We start from the raw sequence: 19,799 nt of genomic DNA, 5'->3' as shown, positions 1-19,799 counted from the left end.
GACAGGCTGAGAGAGCTGGGGATGTTCAGCCTGGAGAAGAGAACGCACTGGGGAGACCTTGTAGTGGCCTTCCAGTGCCTAAAGGGGGACTACAAGAAAGCAGAAGAGGGACTCTGTCACAGGGTGCAGTGATAGGAGAAAGAGAATGTTATTAAACTAAAAAACATTTAGATTAGATATTTAGGAACAATTTTTTTACTCAGAGGGTAGTGAGGCACTGGCACAGGTTGCCAAGAGAAGCTGTGGATGCCCCATCCCTGGAAGTGTTCAAGGCCAGGTTGGATGGGTCTTTGAGCAACCTGGTCTTGTGGGAGGTGGAACTAGGAGGAAGGCTGGAACTAGGAGGAAGGAATTTTAAGGTCCCTTCCAACCAAAACCATTTTATGATTATATGACTTGCAGTGTTAACTAGGGTGATAACGATGTGTTCTTCTACTCAAGAAACAATAAACAACCCAGAGACATAACAAGTGAGCACAGAATAGAGTTCTATAAAAACAAGAATGGCAAAGATTGGGTGACAGGGAAAAAATCATTCACACTGTCTTCCAGCAAAAGAATGGAAATCAGATGGAACTGGTATGTGGAAAGTTACGTGGGCTGTAGTTAAAGTGTGGTCCATACTACCACAGGAAATTGTGGATGCTCATCACATGTTTAAAAGGAAATTACATTAATTTATGAAACAAATTATCAGTGACTATTGAACACAAGGATGTTGTGGCTGGTTCAAGAAGATATTTAACTGACAAAAACTACAGGCTGGAAGAGCAGCCTGGTGAGTATATAAGTTTCTCTTGTTCATATAGTCTTACCTGGAAGCCAGCAATTGGCTGCCAGCAGAAACATGAGTCTGGACTGGAGATTTGTGCTGAATCAATATGGCAAACCTACCATGCTTTTATTCTTGAGAAAATATTTTGACATTGTAATGCAAATAAAGAAAAAAATGTCTAAGGGCAAAGCTAGCGAAGCAGTGGAACAGATTGCCTAGGAAAGCTATGGTATCTCAATCACAAGAAATCTTAAGAAAAGGTATGAAACAAGTATAGGGGATCCTGTTTCATTGCACAGAGATCAATTGAAAGGTCTTATTAAAATCTTATCTAGTCATACCCAGACTGATTCCAGGGTATGTGTGAACATGTTGTGTAGATATAGTCATTAACTGGCACAGGTTGACCAGAAATTCTCTACTATTTACAGTATGTTGAGCAGTTACAGTATGTTTACAAGCTGTTTTACCTGTTTATGATTCTACTTATAAATAGGTTAATTAGAATATAATAGTTAACACATTTGAAAACTCTTTTTAACCTATATCAGAACATATTTTTACAAAGCAGATTTTAAAGAAGCAGTCACCGGAAGAAGTCACATCATATCACGTTAATATTCATAGGTAAGTAAAATTCACAAACAACTGGAAATAAAGGCACAGAATTTTATACATCAATGGGTTTAATTTCAGTTTCTAAGAAAAATTACTAATGGTTTGTGGCTTTTTAATTTATTGCAACTTGAACTTTTCTTAAACTACAATTCAAATTCAAGTAAAATGTCCATTCTTAGTAAGCAACACATCTTTTCCACAGGTTACTACAGTGTAAAATCAGTGCTTGTATTTTATAATTGAAAAGAAATATGATTTTGGAAGAAAGCAATAAATAAAACACAGTAAACAGGTAAGGAACATAACTCAGTACTAACCTGTCCTCTTTCAAAATGTGAGTGGTTTAGTCTTCTTTTGCAGGAATCTCCCTGCTCTCCAAATATTGTGATAAATATGTCTGCATCAGTCCCTGATGCAGGCAATGTTCCCGTATGAACACTGACTGAGTAAAGAACTTCTGTCACAAGAAATCAGTGACACATTACCAAATCAATGACATAAGATGTTACCAAATCAGCAAACTTAGCCATGTAATTAGCAATCATTATAAATCAATATATTCTAGGTGAAAGATTGATTTCAAGACCAAGGAAAGAAGTTTTCATAATTGACATTAATGTTTTGTCTGAGTTTCATATAGCTTGCTAATTACCTCACAACAACACACTACAGCATTAAAGATGAAATGTCCTTTGTAAATCAACACAACAATCCATGTTTACTGTTACAAATGAGGAAAACATCATCTTAGTTGTGGAATCCTATCCAGTGGTCACTGAAATCAGCTAAAAGGATCTCACTGATCATGTCAGGCTTTTTAATGAGCTTTAAATTCTTGTAGGAATTCAAAATTGAGTAAGGATATACCAATGTAATAGTGTTGTACCAAAGTATAAACACAGATACAGCACAGATGAAATCCACTTTTTTTTTTCTGGATCAGCTGCATTCTGGTTTTGCCTGGCAATTTGATAATTATGGCCAGCATCAATTAATTTGTTCAGGAGAAATGGCTCAGCTATTTATTTGGTTATGTATTATCATTATTATTATTATTACTATTATTATTATTATTATTCACCACAAAGAACAGCTTGCCATGACTTTTTGCTGATGAGTTATGTAATAAATATTGCTTGAGACAGCAAGACACGATTTTTTCTATATGGGTTTGGTGAATTATGTGAAGAATTAAATATTACAGCAGACTATTAAGATCTAGTTAGATAGCAAATGTAAAAAGTTTCAAATATTTTAACTGAGAAGACTTCTGTTCATTGAGTATAATGAATGATCTTTGCTAAATATTTTCTATAATGTAATCAGAACAAAATGAGATGTTATATTTTAAATACAGTGATTAAATGGAACAGTGACTTACTGCAGCAGAAATGGGGTTTGAATAAAACCTCAAAAATAATGTTGCTTTTTTCCCTTCTGTGAATCATGACATTATGAATTTGCATATGCCTTTTTTAAATCTGTGATTTCCTCCCTCACATAGTATAAGTATCTGTTTCTGAAGATTGCAGCAAAAATATACTAACTGGGCTTTATGTATTTTTCAGACTTTCAAACTGGTACTTAGCCTAGTGAACACAATTTATCAGCTAGTTTAAACCAGAAAAAATATGTGAACCATACATAATATTAAAGACCCAAGTACTTTGTCTGAATGTTTAAAAATAATTTTGAGTGAGTTTTTTTTTATTATAAAATGCTTCATAGTCCTACTCGTGCTCATTCCATTAGGTAGTTCACAACTTTGCAGAAGTTTGTGTGTGTGCTTGCTTGTGTATTTATTTCTTGTTCAGCAACATACCTCTGAGTGGTGCTTTGTCTGGTCTGACTGCTGCTAGCTCTGTCACAGTCTCAGATCCATCTTCTCCAAACAGACACTGGGCTTCAGTGAAAAAGCCCAAGTCTTGTTTAGTGTCCAGGTCTTTTAGGCGAAGCTGCAGGCAGAAGCAGAAACAAATGTCCTTCTCTGAAATATTTTGTTTCTTGTTTCCATCCCTGTAGAAACTGACATTTCCTCCTATTTTTACACAGACAGTTTATAAAAGCTATCAGCCTAAGGAGAGCTACAGTGGGTGCTGCAAGCCCCTGATTCTGAAGCCTGTTGTTAATAGCCATATTCCTCATGGAGTATTGACACAGGCATGGGGCCTGTTTGCAAGGAACCAAGTGAAGAATACAGATTAAATTGACACATACATACTTGCAATTTCAGAATTTCAAATTTGCCCATTTAAAAAAAAATAAAATTGTTTTGCTGTTTTTTATTTGTTTAGATGTGACTTGCTGTGTCACAGCTAGGATTTTCAAACTTGGCAGAAATTAGGTCTCATTTCAAGAATGAATTACAATATTAAGTGAGAGCCCCTGTCCAGATTAATCCCTCCTAACTTTAAATACTCCAGTGGAGACTGGTAAATTAGGTTCAAAATCTGTGAATTTAGAACCTCCAAACCAACTGAAGGAGCATGGCTTTGGGATCCTGCTTTCCTAGCTCCTGATGCAGTTAATGCAGAGATCAGGCTCACAGGAGGGCAACCTAGGTCATGAGTTTTATTCTAGAGCCATTCATAAAATACAGAATAATAAAGTATCAAGCATATGCAGAAAAATTTCTGGTGCTAAAACATTCAGGACTGAATGTGATACATAGCTAATAACTGCAAGTCTGCATAAATGACTTAAGAAATTAGAATCTTTTTGTATAGAATTATTATATACGGGACAAGAGGAAAAGTAAAAGGAAAGAGAGGAGAATGAAAGGGAAAAAGGAGAGGGAGAGGGAAAAACTTAATGTCACTTGTAATTGAAACCTTTAGGCAGGAATTTCCAAAATTACTATGGTGACTTACTACCTCTGCTGGCACCTGCAGCAGCAACAGAAGCTTATGGCTCATCATACAGGATACACATACCACTGTTTGGAAATCCTGACTTTTGAATATGTGTTTCCTTACATAGACTTCAAGTGTAGGCTGTGAAATGCATACATAATTATACCATTGAATTATATAATTTATTAGGAATTTTAGAGTTTAAAGTTTTAAAAAAATGGCAGACTTGTTCCTAGAAATATAATTACTGAATATTTTCCATTTCTGCTTATGCCATGTGCTCAGTGCTTCATAAGATCAGGCAAAAAGCTTCCAGATGAATGTAAACAATTTCCTATGATGATTTCCAGAACCAAACTGTTAGTAGTTTGAGTAAACAGAGTGGGATTTTTTAGACAGTATTAAATTCCACTGAAATTGCAGTGTGTTGTGTATCCATTTTTGCACCTTCAATAATTGAATATCCTTACTAAATGTCTATCTTCTTTTCACACACAGATATCCTCCCTAACTTCTATCGGTATAAACATCCCTAATTAAATATCGAGTATCACAAAGGCCTTTGGTAGTAAAAGTAGACAAAGGGTCAACTATATAATATGATTATAACTACATAAACATAACAGAAACTGACCCCTTAAAAAAGAAAAAGAAGTGTAAATTTATGCAGTAAAATGTACCTGACAAATTCTTGTTAGTCATTAGTCATAAGATTGCATCTTTATCTCAAATCATATATTATCTACATTTTACTTTATGAAAGTAAAAGTAATTTTTGTTTCGCTTTGGAAAGGGAGAGATGGCTTTTAAGCAATTTTTTTTTTTTCTCTAGTATATAAGTCTTCAAAAGTTACAGAAAATATACACATTCTAGCTAAGCTTGGATCATTTCCTAAAAAGCATACAGTGAAACATAGATCAGCTGGAAAATTTCTGGTATTCTGACGCTATTGTAAAAATCAGAATAGACAAGAGAGTAGCAAAAGGAACGTAGAGATTTTATCTCTATATTATCTTTCGCAGTTGCATCTGTAGTCTGTGGTTTTGTGAGATTTCTGAAATTTTGCCTATTCTTTCATTTAATGAGAAAATAAGGAAGACAATTCTTTGCTCTTTTCAACTGGAACTTGGCTTGACCACTGATTCATAGTGAAATTAGACATACTGACTGACTCCAATAGACTTTTGATTTCTATAAAGCTTATCTTTTTTTTTTTTTTTTTTTTTTTTACTGCACTGTAAGAGTTCTATTAAAACCAAAGCAACACTCTTATATTTTAGATTAAGATTCCATATATAAATAATTTATAAACAGACTGATAAATGAGTAATAGATGTTAAAAGCGTATTACTGGCACAAGTAGTATATCTTACTGTGGCTAATGTTGTGAGTTGTAAGTGCACCAGTAGAAGAGACTACACAGGTCTATAGCAAGCCATTGACTTGCAGATAGTAAAAAATGTATAGCTACTAATAAACCATTTATTAAATAACTACTGAAGTATTTAAAAGTATGAACAAAAATCACTTAGCCATTTGCAGAGGGTTGTCTTTGTAAAGAAAGCAGAGAGCAAACTATGACTTTTATGATTTTTCTGCCATTTTCTGAGCCACCTATTCTGGGCACTAAAATCTTACATTACTTAATCATGTAATGGATGTTGTGAGGGTAGTGTCAGTCTTTGGAATGTTTTATCAAATGGCCCGGAAAGGTATTTTTTAAATGAGAAATTAGCTTTCTACAAAATTAGCTGACAAACATATGTTGGGAGAGAATATGAACAAGATAAACTCCTCCTCTACCCTCAGTGGAGCTCATAAACTTAGACTTAATGTCCCCTCGAATATCATAAGCTCATTCAGCTTCTACCCTGGAATGCAGCTGTCTCTAGAGTTTCCCATCAGAACAGTTTCTAGACTGTTTATTGATCTAGGGAATCACCCTTTGTTTAAATCTGCAGTAGGGTTAAGGAACTGTGTGGCCCAGTTCAGAAAAACATAATTTTACTGTCTTGAGAATTATTCAGTGCTATGTACACAATACTTTTTAGACACCTGCCTCCAGGAATAGTTCATTAACACAACTTCTCTTTGCATTAACACCCAAGCTTATTTTTTTTCCCCAAAGCCCAAGTGTTATCAGGACCAACACCCTTCTATTCAATCTTCCTACACACCTGAGGAAAGGTATACATTTAAAATCTGCTTGAATCATAATATTGACAACATTAAATCATTTCACCATCCCTTTTCATGAGAGGCCTTAAGTACATATTAAATCTCAGTCAGACGTTCAAGGTCCACTGATGAATGCATTGTACTGAATAAATAAAAAATTATTGCTTTCCACAATTAGGCAGCTCTGTGTCAGGAGGTTGTCAGTATTTCCATGCAGGGATTAGCATCTTCTAACATCAGCAGAAAATGCTGCCCTTCACGTCATGGTGAACTATGCAGTATGGATCTGCACATCAGTGAATCGGTATAGCTATATGTGTGTCAGTAGGCAGAAGTAAGGTAGGTCTGCCCTCAGAGAGATCTGGAAGCTGAAGACAATCATCTGTAGACATAAGGTAACTGAACCACAAGATGTGTGGCCCTGCCGATGTGGTGCAAAGCCGAAGCTACCTATCTGTCTTCAACAACAGCTACTTATACTAGTAGTAAGCAGAGTATTTTATGCTTATATGTAGTGCATTTGGAATACCTTGTGAAGTTTAATTCCTCTTTGCAAACATGGACTGGATAACACAAAGGAAACTTTTGTTATATCTCCAATATCTCCAACAGTCAACTGTTAGAAAAAAGAAAGGGGGGGGGGGGAGTGTGATGTTTATTGCCTATTTCCAGAAGATGAGTAATGACTGAATTTTCATGTTTAAGAATAAAAATATTTATGAAAAGGGGTGGCCCAGTTTCAATCACCTGTCCATTCAACCAATCTGCCATTAATTTAATGCATAAATTACAGAATTGGTATTTGACCAGGCCCAAGCTCATGGTAAAGATACATAGCTTCTGAGTAGTGAAAACAGATTAGATGAGGTTTGTGAAATAAAAAGCAAAGGAAGTACTAAGTAAGTACTAAATAAGTTCTTTAGTTATTGACTTACTGTTAAAGACTACTAGCCTTAATTCAAATTTAGTAGGGTTTTTCATGCCAATGTTGCAATTGACCCAATAAGAGAGCTTTGGTAAGTCATATGTATCACCCCCTATGTAAGAACTTATTCAAGTGCTGTTTATTTAAGATATGGGGGTGTAAACATTAACTCTGTCAAACAAAAATTCATTCCACACAACTTCACATATAGAGCTTACAAGTGTTACTTTACTGGCAAGCTTTGATAAGATTTGTGTAAAATAAAAAAAGAAGCTAACCAAAAATGGATTGTCATTCAGGTTCTGAACTTTCTGTGCAGGAGATTTCCCTTTTCTTCCAAATACAACAACTTGAATATCAGGCACATCTTCTGGTACTTGTGTACAGTGCACCCACATTTGCCATCGTCCTCTACTTTTAGTATCAATTTGTTTTGTAGGAAGAGATGTCACAGACATTTCTGCATTGAGAACAAACATATATTCAGAGTCCATGCCTAGGTTATAAGATAGTATGAGCCATAACATAAAATTTCTTTGCCTCATAGGGTTGGATCCAGCACAAGCAAGTCACAAAAAGCCCTATTACTTATTGTAACCCTGTGAAGGTGTGGAAAACCAGGCTAGCAGCCTCACAAATCCACATGTGGCATTTGTGCAAGTGCCAGGCCTATCTTCTTAGCTTTGTTCCAAGGACAGGATACATGCTGCCAGCACTTGCTGCTAATCACCAAGGGTGATGCCAACCATTGAAAGGGTAGACTACTCATTACTACCTCCTCTGGCAGCAGAAAGAACAAGCTGTGCAGCATTGCCATTCCCACCTTTGCCATCCCAGGCATGATTTCTTCCTTCCTTCTTCTTCTTTTTTTTTTTTTTTTTTTTCAGAAGACATGATTTGCCTTGGGCCTGGCCCCAGCCACTCACACATCGGTATACCATTGTGAACACCACAGTGTATACCATACACTGTGAAGTAGCATTGTGCTGACTTTATTCTGCTTTACCATGCAATAGTGATTCACATAAATTGAGGACATTTCTGCTGGCATTACCTTTGAGCGGAATTACCACTTCTACAAAATCTTTCTTAGAGCATTTATTGATCCAGTCATTGTGAGCAAAGACGTGAGAAGAAAAAGGGTAGCTGACTTCTTTTATAACAATTTTTTCCAAGAACCACTCATCTGATTGAAAATAAACAGAACATTATTAATTTATACTTTTTAAGCAACAAAATGTTCTGTGCATGCAGTCATAATTTTCTATCTTTAGAAAATCAATAAAATGTTTTCTTTTGTCTGACTTTTTAAGGAAACAAGACTTCTGAAAATATATTGACCGTGTGTGTATGTATCTGTCTGTTCTCCTACTCTCTAGTATATTCGATACAGTGAAGAATTCTTAATTTTTTTTTTTCAGACCTTGTGAAAATAAACAAATGGACAAATTAGATCTATTAGTGCCCAAAAGGATGGGAAGGCATAGAGGTCCCACAAATGAAATGATATTATAAATATCCTAAAAGAAAACAGTATATCAGGATTTCTACCATATAAATACATTGAATGGATTGGGTTGGAAGGGACGTTAAAGATCACCTAGTTCCAACCTCCCTGCCATGGCAGAGATGCCACTAGATCAGGTTTCCAAGGGCCTCATCCAACCTGGCCTTAAACGCTTCCAGGAATGGGACATCCACAACTTCTCTGGGCAACCTGTTCCAGTCCTCACCACCCTTTGAGTGAAGAATTTCCTCCTAATCTCTAATCTAAATCTCTCCTCTTTTAGTTTAAAACCATTCCCCCTTGTCCTGTCATTGTCTGACTGAGCAAAAAGTTGATCTCCATCTTTTTTATAAGCCCTCTTTAAGTATTGAAAAGCTGCAATGAGGTCACCCTGGAGCCTTTTCTTCTTCAGGCTGAACTTTTTTAATTTAAAACCATTCTCTTTTTACTATCACTACACTCCGTGACAGAGTCCCTCTTTTGCTTTCTTGTAGGCCCCCTTTAGGTACTGGAAGGCTACTACAAGGTCTCCCCAGTGCGTTCTCTTCTCCAGGCTGAACATCCCCAGCTCTTAGCTTTTCTCTTATAGGAGAGGTGTTCCAGCACTTTGTAGTGCTCTAACAGGTCCACTTCCTTCTCGTGCTGCAGGCCCCAGACCTGGATGCAGCACTCCAGGTGGGGCCTCACAAGGGCAGAGCAGAGGGAGACAATCACCTCCCTCGACCTGCTGGTCACTCCTCTGGTGATGTAGCCCAGGATGCAGTTGGCCTTCTGGTCTGTAAATTTTCCACTAAACACAACTTCCTTTCTGGCAAGGATATATGCTATCTAATAAGCTTCAAACTTAGCTGAAGGATTTCTCTTGATGGAGGCTATTTTGTAGATTCTCTGGAAACGTGTTTGAAGGCTCAGAACTCTGAGTCTTGGTAAAATTGGTTATACTCCAAGTCTTGCACTGGAAAAGACTTATCTGCATTATTGACATTAACTCCACAACTGGTATATCTGCAGAACCTCTTATTTTTCCTCTAAAGACTGTTGTGCCAAAACTGTAGCCAAAGTATTGAAGAAAATATCAATTCATGATGCTCCTTGCTGTTGCCATTTAAGAGGTAAGCAATTTCCTTAACACTAAGAGTTGCTGTTGAGCTGGAAGGAGGACAAGAAAAAAAATGCTGCAGAAAATGCAGCCTTTTTATCTGCCACTCAACCTCACTTATTCAGAATCCCATAAGAAAGAATATGTTTCTAATGATATTAGAAGAAAAAAATATGAGGCCAGAACAGCCTTCCTTCCATGTTCTAGTTCCTAATCTGATGGACTGATTTTCTTTTCTTTACTTAGAAGCAGTACTGAAGTACTGGAAACAAACAAACAAACAAACAAAAAATCTCTCTTAAAAATGAAAATGTCCATCATCCAGAAATGGAAAGGAAGAAAAAATGTCAAAATTGCAAAAGCATGAAGTCATATTGCTTTGTGAAAAATAAAGGCTTAGTTGACAGTAATCAAAAATACATAGTAACTTCTATGGAGAAAAGCTTCACATATAATTTTACCATTTTACAGTGTCACTGTATTTGATAGGAATGCTTTGCCTATTTTAGTGAAACCAAGTTAGAAACTTGACATGTATGGTCCAACAGAAATAATGAATAGCAAGAAATTGAGAGTAATTTCATTTTTTCTAGAATTAAAAAAAAAAATGAACATTTATGATTTTTAATCTTAAATTTAAGATATTTCTGAAGTTCCAGGATTCCTTAAATTTAATCATCTAAATTAATTTTACTACAAGTTTACCGAAAAAAATTGCTGACCTTTTTTTGGACTCTTAAATCCAACAAGAACTTTGTTCAACTTGCCAAGGTATACTGCTCTGATTTTGAAAACATCCACCTGCAATGTGAAAATAATTTAAAATATATTTTAGTTAAACTTAGTATGTATCTGCTTTTGAATATTTATCATTTTAGCTTTGTGCATTGCTCTGTGTTTTAATGGAAGTAAATTTATCTCATTCATGCTATTCTACTCTCTTTGAGTTCATAATTAAACAGTACATGTGATAACTGGTATTTTCTGTACCAGTGAATATTGTGAATTATCAATTTCAAAATGTTGCTGTACTTACCAAGAAGTAATTTTTAAAACATTAAATACACATTCCAGCAGTAAAGTGCTCATGTCTAGTACTTTCATAGACTAAAATAACCAAACCAGCTCAATTTCTACTTGTGTTGAAAGTTACTTTGATCCAGAAGCTAACTCTTAATGAAAGTTACAGGTGTTCAATAATTCTGAAAATGCGAAGCAATTGACTTTCACTAAAAATCACAGATAATTTAGTGGGAATTAGGTAAATGGGAAACGAATAGTATTTTGTGAAGATTTCAACCACTGTGCTATTGGAATAAGGATTTTTCACTGAAGCCATTTATATGATACATTTTTATCATACACTAGAACTGCGTGATAAACATACTTCATGGTATCTTCCCTTCTTCCCTACTGCAAATCTTAGTATAATCACCTTCTTGACCTTACATGTTTGTTTTCTTCTTTGCTCAGTCATCTTTCTTGACTATTAATGGGAAAGTTAACATAAGTTAGCTCACACCGGCACTGGGGACACAGATAGCTTAAAGCGTGCATTTGTTGGCTTTTTTGAACTGGGCCTTAGAAACCAGGTTTGTAAACATGATATTCATGAATAGATTTGTTTAATATCTTGGGAAAACAAGTGCAAAACCTCCACAAGTAAGTCTCTTTTATCTCTTATGACTTCATGAGCTATCCTGGTGTAGACAGAGAAATTGTCTTTATTGGGTTGAAAATGTAATTTGAAGACAAAAATTGGAGATCTGCTTTGGGTTGAGAAGGCAAACAATAAAAACCTGTTGTTGATTCCAGAGTTGCTGCGAAGTACGACTTACAAAAATTGATGCTATTGTGAGGACCATGTTGATCACAAGAGTCAAGTAAAAAAAAAAAAAAAAGCAAATGCTAAGAACAGAGAATTAGCCATCTGGGAACAAGTTTATGTTGGAATGAAGAAAGCTGTTAAAAGATGAAATTCCAAATAGCTGTTAATGAGATCTTTTCTATAGAAGAAGGTGACTAAGGTGCTATAGCCCAGGATATAGAAAAGCCCATTAAAGTTCCAAATTCTTCCAAACCTGAACACAGACCAGACAGTAGAGTCCAATAAAGTGTCAGCTAGATATTCTCTTTTGATCTGAAAAAGATATTTCTGTTTGACCTGAAATTTGTTTTAGTTACTTTATTCTTAAGTCAATAACTGCTCTAGGAATTGCTCTTCTAGGAAAAGCACTTTAAGACTCAAAAATGCAAGAATATATTTACAATGTTTAAAAGCAAGAGTGTGGAAAAATTGGAAACATGAAAAAATAAAATGCTGCTTGGAACAAGGACATTACTGTTCAAGAAAGTTAATAAGAGAAGGTCGGGGTCTAATGTAAGTAGAAAGGCAATACTATCAGCTCTGTCAGCCATATTAAAACAAAGTACAGATACCTCTCTGGCCTTAAAAGTCCAGAATATTAAAGAAGAACTTTTAGAGTATATTTAAAATATATTAAAGTATATTTAGAGTATATTTAATTAAAAAAAAAAAAAAAACACTTTATCAATTTAATTGCTTTACCATTCTGTAATGCTTAAAACGTTACCTATGAAGACAATCAATTCTGAGTTAAAAGAGAAAATCATATATGAATAGAATGCAAAAGTTAGTATTTTTGATACTCTATACATGAAAACTTGTATGTAAACATACGTTTTGACAAAAAGACACGCACAGATTCAGTTACATTTTTCCTCATTGTTTTACCTGCCCTCTAGCAAAAGTGATCGGGCTGTTTCTTGAGTTAAGCCATCGTTTCCCTGAGTCACTCTTCTCTCCTTGAATACAGAGATAAGCCTCACCAGTGGCATCTGCTTTCTTCAAGTCTCCCGTGTGCAAATGGATTGAATATTCCACAACTTCAGAAAAAAAAAAAAAAATATATATATATATATATATATATGTACAAAAACAAAGTCAGTATGAGAAAATCGTGCTTGTCTTCCTGCCCAACACCTGCTTTATCTACCAATCCCTGGTAGAACTCATTGCAAATATATCAGAATCTCCTACCATATTTTCTTCTTGAAAACAGAGCTTAGCACTTATAAAGTGATTTAGAAGAAAGCCGGGATCTGATTGTCTTAAGCTTTAAACTCGTGTAATTATCTTCACTGAATTAATGCGTCAGGACTACCAAGCTTTCTCACTAGTCAGACCTTAACACTATTAGAATAAACTTGACATTAAAAAAAGTTAATGTGAAACAGGAATAATGAATTAAAAATACCTTCAAGTTCTTTAACACATAAATAGAAAATCCTATTCACATTTTCTATCAGTCCCCAATGAACCTCCCATGTACATATAATAACGCTCATATATAGATCAGCTGTAACATTTGAATGTGAAACATGAAATTTGAGTTTAAGGGAAAGCATTCCTGGTTTTCTCAGCTGTGGTGACAGTAATGATTAGAAGAGACATGTACGGCCGTGCTGTGGAGCTTCTTCTTCCTTGCCTCTTTCTGACACAATACACAGGGAGGTGATCCAGAAGAGATCAGATTACATTATTTCCAAAGAAACTTCATGGAAAATTCTTATATTCATTTTTAAAATGACTTTAGCCACAAATTTATAATGGAGGCGTGGAATAAGGAAACACTTAAACAGAAGCAGGTCACAATCTCAATATTCATGGTTACTTGCATCATCTTAACAAGAAGGAGCTCAGGGAAAAAAAAAATAGAAGTTTTATATTTGTTTCTATGTATTTTTAATGTTGAAAGCCTGCTCTTACTCAGATTACAATATAAAATCTGTGCTAATTTGTATACTGCCAGTGCTGTGACTTTAGGTATCTAACTTTGGAGGTTATGTTAGGAATATGAGCTCCCTATGCAGTCAGCAGAGAAAGGCAGGCTTTTAAAAAACACATATGATGGGTTCCCCTATATTTTAGAGATGGACATTAAAAGTTAGGAGTCTAAACTTAGACAGTCTGGATGTTCTGCCTCCAACTTCAAGCATTGTTACTCTGACCTAAGGAAAAAAGCTATCACTTCGCAGCCACACTGGCTTGTAAAACTCATTTTTCCAATGCATTTCAGAAGAACATTTTTATCCACTGTAAAAGTCACATTTGGGATGTGGGTAATAAACAATACACACATACTATGAATATATTCAAGAATGAATTTATTATCTCATGAACGGTTTTTGTCATAAGCTCTAGGATTGATATGTTGAAGGACTGAGCACTCTTAAAATCCAACATTTTATGCATACTGAACTATTTTTGACTACTCCAAACTATTCAGCCACAACTCCCACAGTCTTCATCACTGGCACAGTAAAGCAAATTTCAGCAATGTCTAGACTGTGTGACAGTTGCATTCTGCAGAAACTCTTCCAGTCTCACTCTGCTGCTTGCCTGTACCTTGGTCCTGGTTTGCTTTTCCAGGAAATGTGTGTGTACAAAGAGAAATGGTGCTTTACACAGACACAGAACCAAGAAGCAACTGAGAAGCACTTTCAGTTGCACAATTGACAATACAAGCCAGAAAGCATTGAAATACACATTATTCAAATCTGAAATACATATTTCAGTCTAAAATACATCACAGGATGCACAAATAACTCAGTATAGATCCTGGAAACTTCTGATATTTTCAGTATAGTTTGCCTCTTAAATCAAATTTATTCCAAGACAGAAATGGCTCCATTTAGCCAAACTACATCCTCTAAAGAGATATAATTATGAGAAATTTCTGGTAGGTTTGAGAATGATTGTTAAGAACCCAGAGCTAAGGCTGTCATTTATTTTCATGCGTAGGTGAGAGGAAAACAGGGAGGAAAAAAAAGTGTTCTGAGGATATTTATTTTTAAGCTTTTCTTACAGCTCTTTTCACAAGTTGGTGCTATTCATATTGAGTGTTATAATCAAAAGGCCTGAATTCAAATATTGTGACATCTTATATAGCTATTTCTTTATGTGTCTAAAATAAAAAGGTCACATCACTGGAATGAAAGTGGTTTTGCATACTGGGTGGTTTTGCATACTGATTGAAAAATGAATATCTAAAAGGATTCATTAAATAATAGGGACTGTATCAGTCTGCTAATGAAGGTGTGCTCATTGTGATATACTGAAATGTCTTTGTTTCTCTTCATGTTTTGCTATGTGGGAATGGTGACTGAAAAACACTGTTTTCTGAAAAGTAAATTTATTTCATTGTGTCATTATTAATTTAAGGGATTTTTTTCCTGGATTTTTTTTTTTTTTCACATTTAAACCATGACCTGGGAGAGTGCTTGTAATTGATTACATCACTCATGTTTGATGATAAGAAATAGAAAAAAAGTTTTCCTAGGTTGGAACTATAATATATCTCATCCCTTTCTTCAAGGCAGGTAAATATGCACTGTCAGATGAAAGACAATATAGTTGCAATAAAGTGAACTTAGCTACACAGACTTGCCCTTGCTGGAGATCTAGATATTTGAAAGCATATGAGCTGTCCAAGAGACTCTTTGGAGTTTAGCCAATGGCATTTTTGCTTTTAGAGGAGCTAGGATACGAAGGTAAGCCTCTATATCATTCATCTGTTGTAGGTATACTATATGTATAACTTGCTCATGTGAGCAGATCCATTGAAGTCAAAAGGCTGCTTGTGTGAATTAGATTAGAAAGAGTTTGTACCACAGATCTGACCACTCATTAGTGTGAATTAGAAATCACAATGTCTACAAATGCTTTTACTGTTTTGGTCCATGATCATTAATACTTAACCATGGTCTCAACTTTAATCACACAACTAGTTACTTCATAATATCTGTATTCAAGGGAGATACATACCAAAAATTAGAAACATACCTAATATTTTTTCTGAGTCAGAAGTTCCATATGAAACTGTTAATGCCTAATTCAAAGCTCACTGTAGTCACAGCAAATACTTCTTTAATTTTCAAAGATTTTGGATAAGAGAAAGGACTCTTGTTATATAAGCAAAACAAAACAAAATATACAAAGGAACTCCTATAAAGGAAGGCACAATATAAATGAGTTTCTAGGAAAAAGGCTAAAGTTTTCAGGGTGATTTGGGACTATTCTCACTATCAAATAGACAACATCCCTCTACCAACAAAAATCTACTAAAATGTGATGTTCTGTTCAGCCTTGCTATTCTTTGTCTCTGTCCAATCCTCTTTATAAAAGAGGACTGCTTCAGACGTAAGTCAATATTGTTGAAAAGTGAAAATGATCAGTGCTCATTGAAAAGAGAAAAAGAAAACATGAATTAAAAACAGGATCATCGATCTATGATTGATGATCTATGATAAGGTGTTACCTTGATTTTGCCATTTTTTTATTTAACTTACTATGAATCAAAACTTATTCAAATATCATTTAGAGCAATATTCAGTAGCATTTGCCTATATAAATCTCAATGCCTTTTCAGGGTAAACAGTTTAAATGGTACAACCATATCCTGTCTGAATCTCAGAGGTACAGTTAAACTTTTTACACTATTATGATTTTAGGTTTGCAATGAAATCAAGCAGCACAAGTATTTTTTACAATGGGGGAAGAACACTAAGAAAGGCTGAAGACTGTGGAGCAAATCATCTTGTACCCATTCAATATTTGATATTATGAATCTAATCAAAAGTACAGGATTCATCTACCTTACTTAAGTGTGTGGTAAGAGAGGCCTGAGTTAGCAGGAATACGAATTAGTCAAATTAAGCAGAATACTATGACTCACTTCACCAGCTCAATACCCAAGCCAGATTCATTCTTGCTAGGTTGGTGCTATGTTTGAGCTAACAAGCCATGGCTAATAAGTCTTATAAGTCAAAAGAATACATTAGCTGAAGCATCTCTGAACTACTTTCATTTTGGAAGTTAACATGGAATTTATCATTGCCTCTAATGAAAATGGAGCTATTTGATAAACATGAGCTGCTGGACTGAACGGTATCTAGTACAGTTAAGTAAATAAGTAAGTTAATACTTCTCCATGCCTCAATACATCCATGGTACACTACTACATAGCAGTGACCTATTATGATTAACAAAGCAGTGAAAAAGTTATATTTTGTCTGTATATTGTAAAAATGTAAAGCTTTGTGGGTTTTTTTTGGTTTTTGTTTTTGTTTTTGTTTTTTTAAAGATGAATATGTTTGTTAATACAGATGTTTATTGCTACAGATGTTAAGCACTTTAATTCATGGTCTTATGTTAACAGACTTGGTGGATGGAGGGGGGATGTTGTAATTTGTGTTCATGTTGTGGAAAAAAAAAATCTTAATTTGCATCACAGAACCCTAATGTGAGCCAGAAGAGTTAAATTCATAACTGGTGTTAAAAGTACATTAGTAAATATAAGGTAACACTCATCTTCAGTGGTTACTTTAAGAACTACATATTGCAAGTTCTTCTAACTTTAGATAACTTCTATGTTGGGATATATACTGCTATTTAACTTCTGATACATGATTTCAACTGCATTTAACAACAATGGCATTCTAAAAATCATCAAGAAATTATCTCAAAAGCATCAAGAAATATAGAAGCTAAGAGCTAGAAGTTCTAAAATTTTAAGTGTAACTGAAAACATCATTTTCAAAAGCACCTCACAATTTAAGTGTGCATTGACTTTGTGTCAGTATGAGTGTTAATATGCACATTAATGTCCTCTGCAGAATTATCACAGAATTTATAAGGGGGGAAAAAAAAATAGTAATCAGTATATTTTATTTTGAAGTCCACAAAGATGCATGATAAATAATTTGGACCATGATAAAGATAGACTAAAAAATATGTTTATAAAATACTAGGATAAAGCAATTTCAGAGAATCAATTTTAAGTACGTGTGTATGTTTTGTTTTTGTTTTATTTTTTTTAATTATTAAAAATATGTTCAATGACAATTGACAGCTGTAACTTACTGGGAATGAAATCATCCTCAAGTCTCACCAAATCAGATGATGTGGTGGTTTTACCTTGCTGGGCAGCTGAACACCACAACCACTCTCTCTCTGCCCCTTCTCAAATAAAAAAGGAGGAGAAAATACAATGGAAAAGGCTCAAGGGTTGAGATAAGGACAGGGAGATCACTTACATCATCACTGGCAAAACAGACCCAGCACTGGGGGGATTAATATCATTTATTGCCTATCACTGGCAGACTGGAACAGTGAGAAACTAAAAGCAGACTAAAAACACCTTAAAGAAATAGCTGTGAATTTCCTGAAGATCACAGATGAGTACAGATATCTATTTTTGCCTTGCTAAATCTCATGGAATCACTTAGTTTAGAAGAGAAGTATTTATAATAACACGGCCTTCGTTACAACCAGGCAGCTGACATAACTGATAAAGGATACTCTTTACTTGGATGTTTTTTGCATTTACATTGCTCCCTATAGAGTTATCTACTTGTTGTTTGATTTGTCTGGGAATAGCAATGATCTTTATCGATCTTTATCTTTCAAAATTGTTCTTTTGTCTTTATTCAAATTTATATTACCAAGACATTTATTGAAGACATCTCCATAAATGTGTCTCTTTAGAAGAAATAATGAGTGCAAACTGATTTGTCTCCAGTATATTAGCTAGAATACAAGGAAAAAGCTGACATTTAGAATGTTTAGACTGAATAAGTGTTGGGGCCACAGAGAAAAAAAAAAAAAAAAAAAAACTTGATTGATATTAATTCTTTCAATTGTAGATCATTCATAATAAGGTGCATCTTTAAGTATCCCAAATGTCATTACTGCATCTATGGACATACATGTAAGTTCAAAAGGACTGCTCACATACTCAAAGCCAGTGAAATCTAGAAGAGAATTCCTTCTGAGGTATTTCCCTTACTCTGGACTCCACTAAATGGTTTGTGTGAAACTTCCTAGGTTAGTAAACACTACCCAACTATGTGATAATTTGTGTCAGAAACTATGTACACATCTCCTTCTTAGTATTTTTCCAAGGAAAATATCTCAGCCTTTCATTTCACCTCAACTGAATTGCTCTACTAATAACATTACTGCTCTCTTACATTATCTCCATTTGGTTCTTAGCATAACAAAGACTTGAGAGATGAATTCTAGAATTTTTATTTTGGTTTGAACTTTTGGAGTTTTAATATCTAGTTAAACATTTAGCAATTCCAAATTCTGAAAATAATTACCAATACTTATAATTTTCCTTTTTTTTTTTTCATAAATAAATTGGGGTAATGGAGATTTTAACAAGCACCAGAGTTGTTATATATTTAGCATTTTACATTCTGAATATATTACATGCAACATCCAATGCTATTTTGAACCTGATGGACCAAAAACATAAGATTTTTTTTCAGTAAATGAGTGCAAGGCTACTAATTGTTTAAAGTTATGCAAACCCACATACAATCAGAGATTTATAAGGTCTTCATTATTTTATTTGTTCGAGTTTCAACTTTAAATGGGATAAAATATTTAGGAAAATCTCCCTAGAGAACAGTGTGCTAAAGTTCACATGGAATATTTTGTTCCTTTTTCTGGGTAGCTTCCATCTTTTTCTATTATTTTCTATTCTGTTTAAGCAGAACACTCTTTGTACTATAGCCTCTGGCAATAAAGCTCTTAACTGTCACTAAACGCTTCAATACATGATCTTTACTATCCGCATCAATCCTCTTTATTCTAATGAGCTGCATAAATGGGAGTCCTGTTCTTAAATAGTGAGTGATCAAGCCATCAGTATGCAATTGGTTGTTCTCCATATTCCTGGGGGGCTGGGGGTAATCACTTTATCATATCTCTGTCATCATCATATACACAATTCACATGTATTAATAACATCAG

General features: G+C 34.7%; 1 protein-coding gene across 1 annotated transcript in view; it reads right to left on the bottom strand.

The window, feature by feature from the left end:
- RP1 (RP1 axonemal microtubule associated) overlaps positions 1-19,799 on the bottom strand; it is a 217,825-nt gene that overhangs the window by 48,193 nt on the left and 149,833 nt on the right. Inside the window, exons 39-45 of the mRNA XM_084509394.1 lie at positions 12,711-12,862; positions 10,678-10,756; positions 8,404-8,535; positions 7,628-7,809; positions 6,954-7,040; positions 3,216-3,348; positions 1,711-1,850 (exon numbers count right to left, since the gene is read on the bottom strand). Coding sequence (XP_084365520.1) covers positions 1,711-1,850; positions 3,216-3,348; positions 6,954-7,040; positions 7,628-7,809; positions 8,404-8,535; positions 10,678-10,756; positions 12,711-12,862 — 905 coding nt within the window. The remainder of the gene's footprint in view (positions 1-1,710; positions 1,851-3,215; positions 3,349-6,953; positions 7,041-7,627; positions 7,810-8,403; positions 8,536-10,677; positions 10,757-12,710; positions 12,863-19,799) is intronic.

Source organism: Aythya ferina (genome assembly GCF_964211825.1).
Source record: "Aythya ferina genome assembly, chromosome: 2".
Taxonomy (NCBI): Eukaryota; Metazoa; Chordata; class Aves; order Anseriformes; family Anatidae; genus Aythya; species Aythya ferina.
Note: the sequence above shows the minus strand (reverse complement) of the source record. Positions and strands in the feature narration are given on the sequence as shown.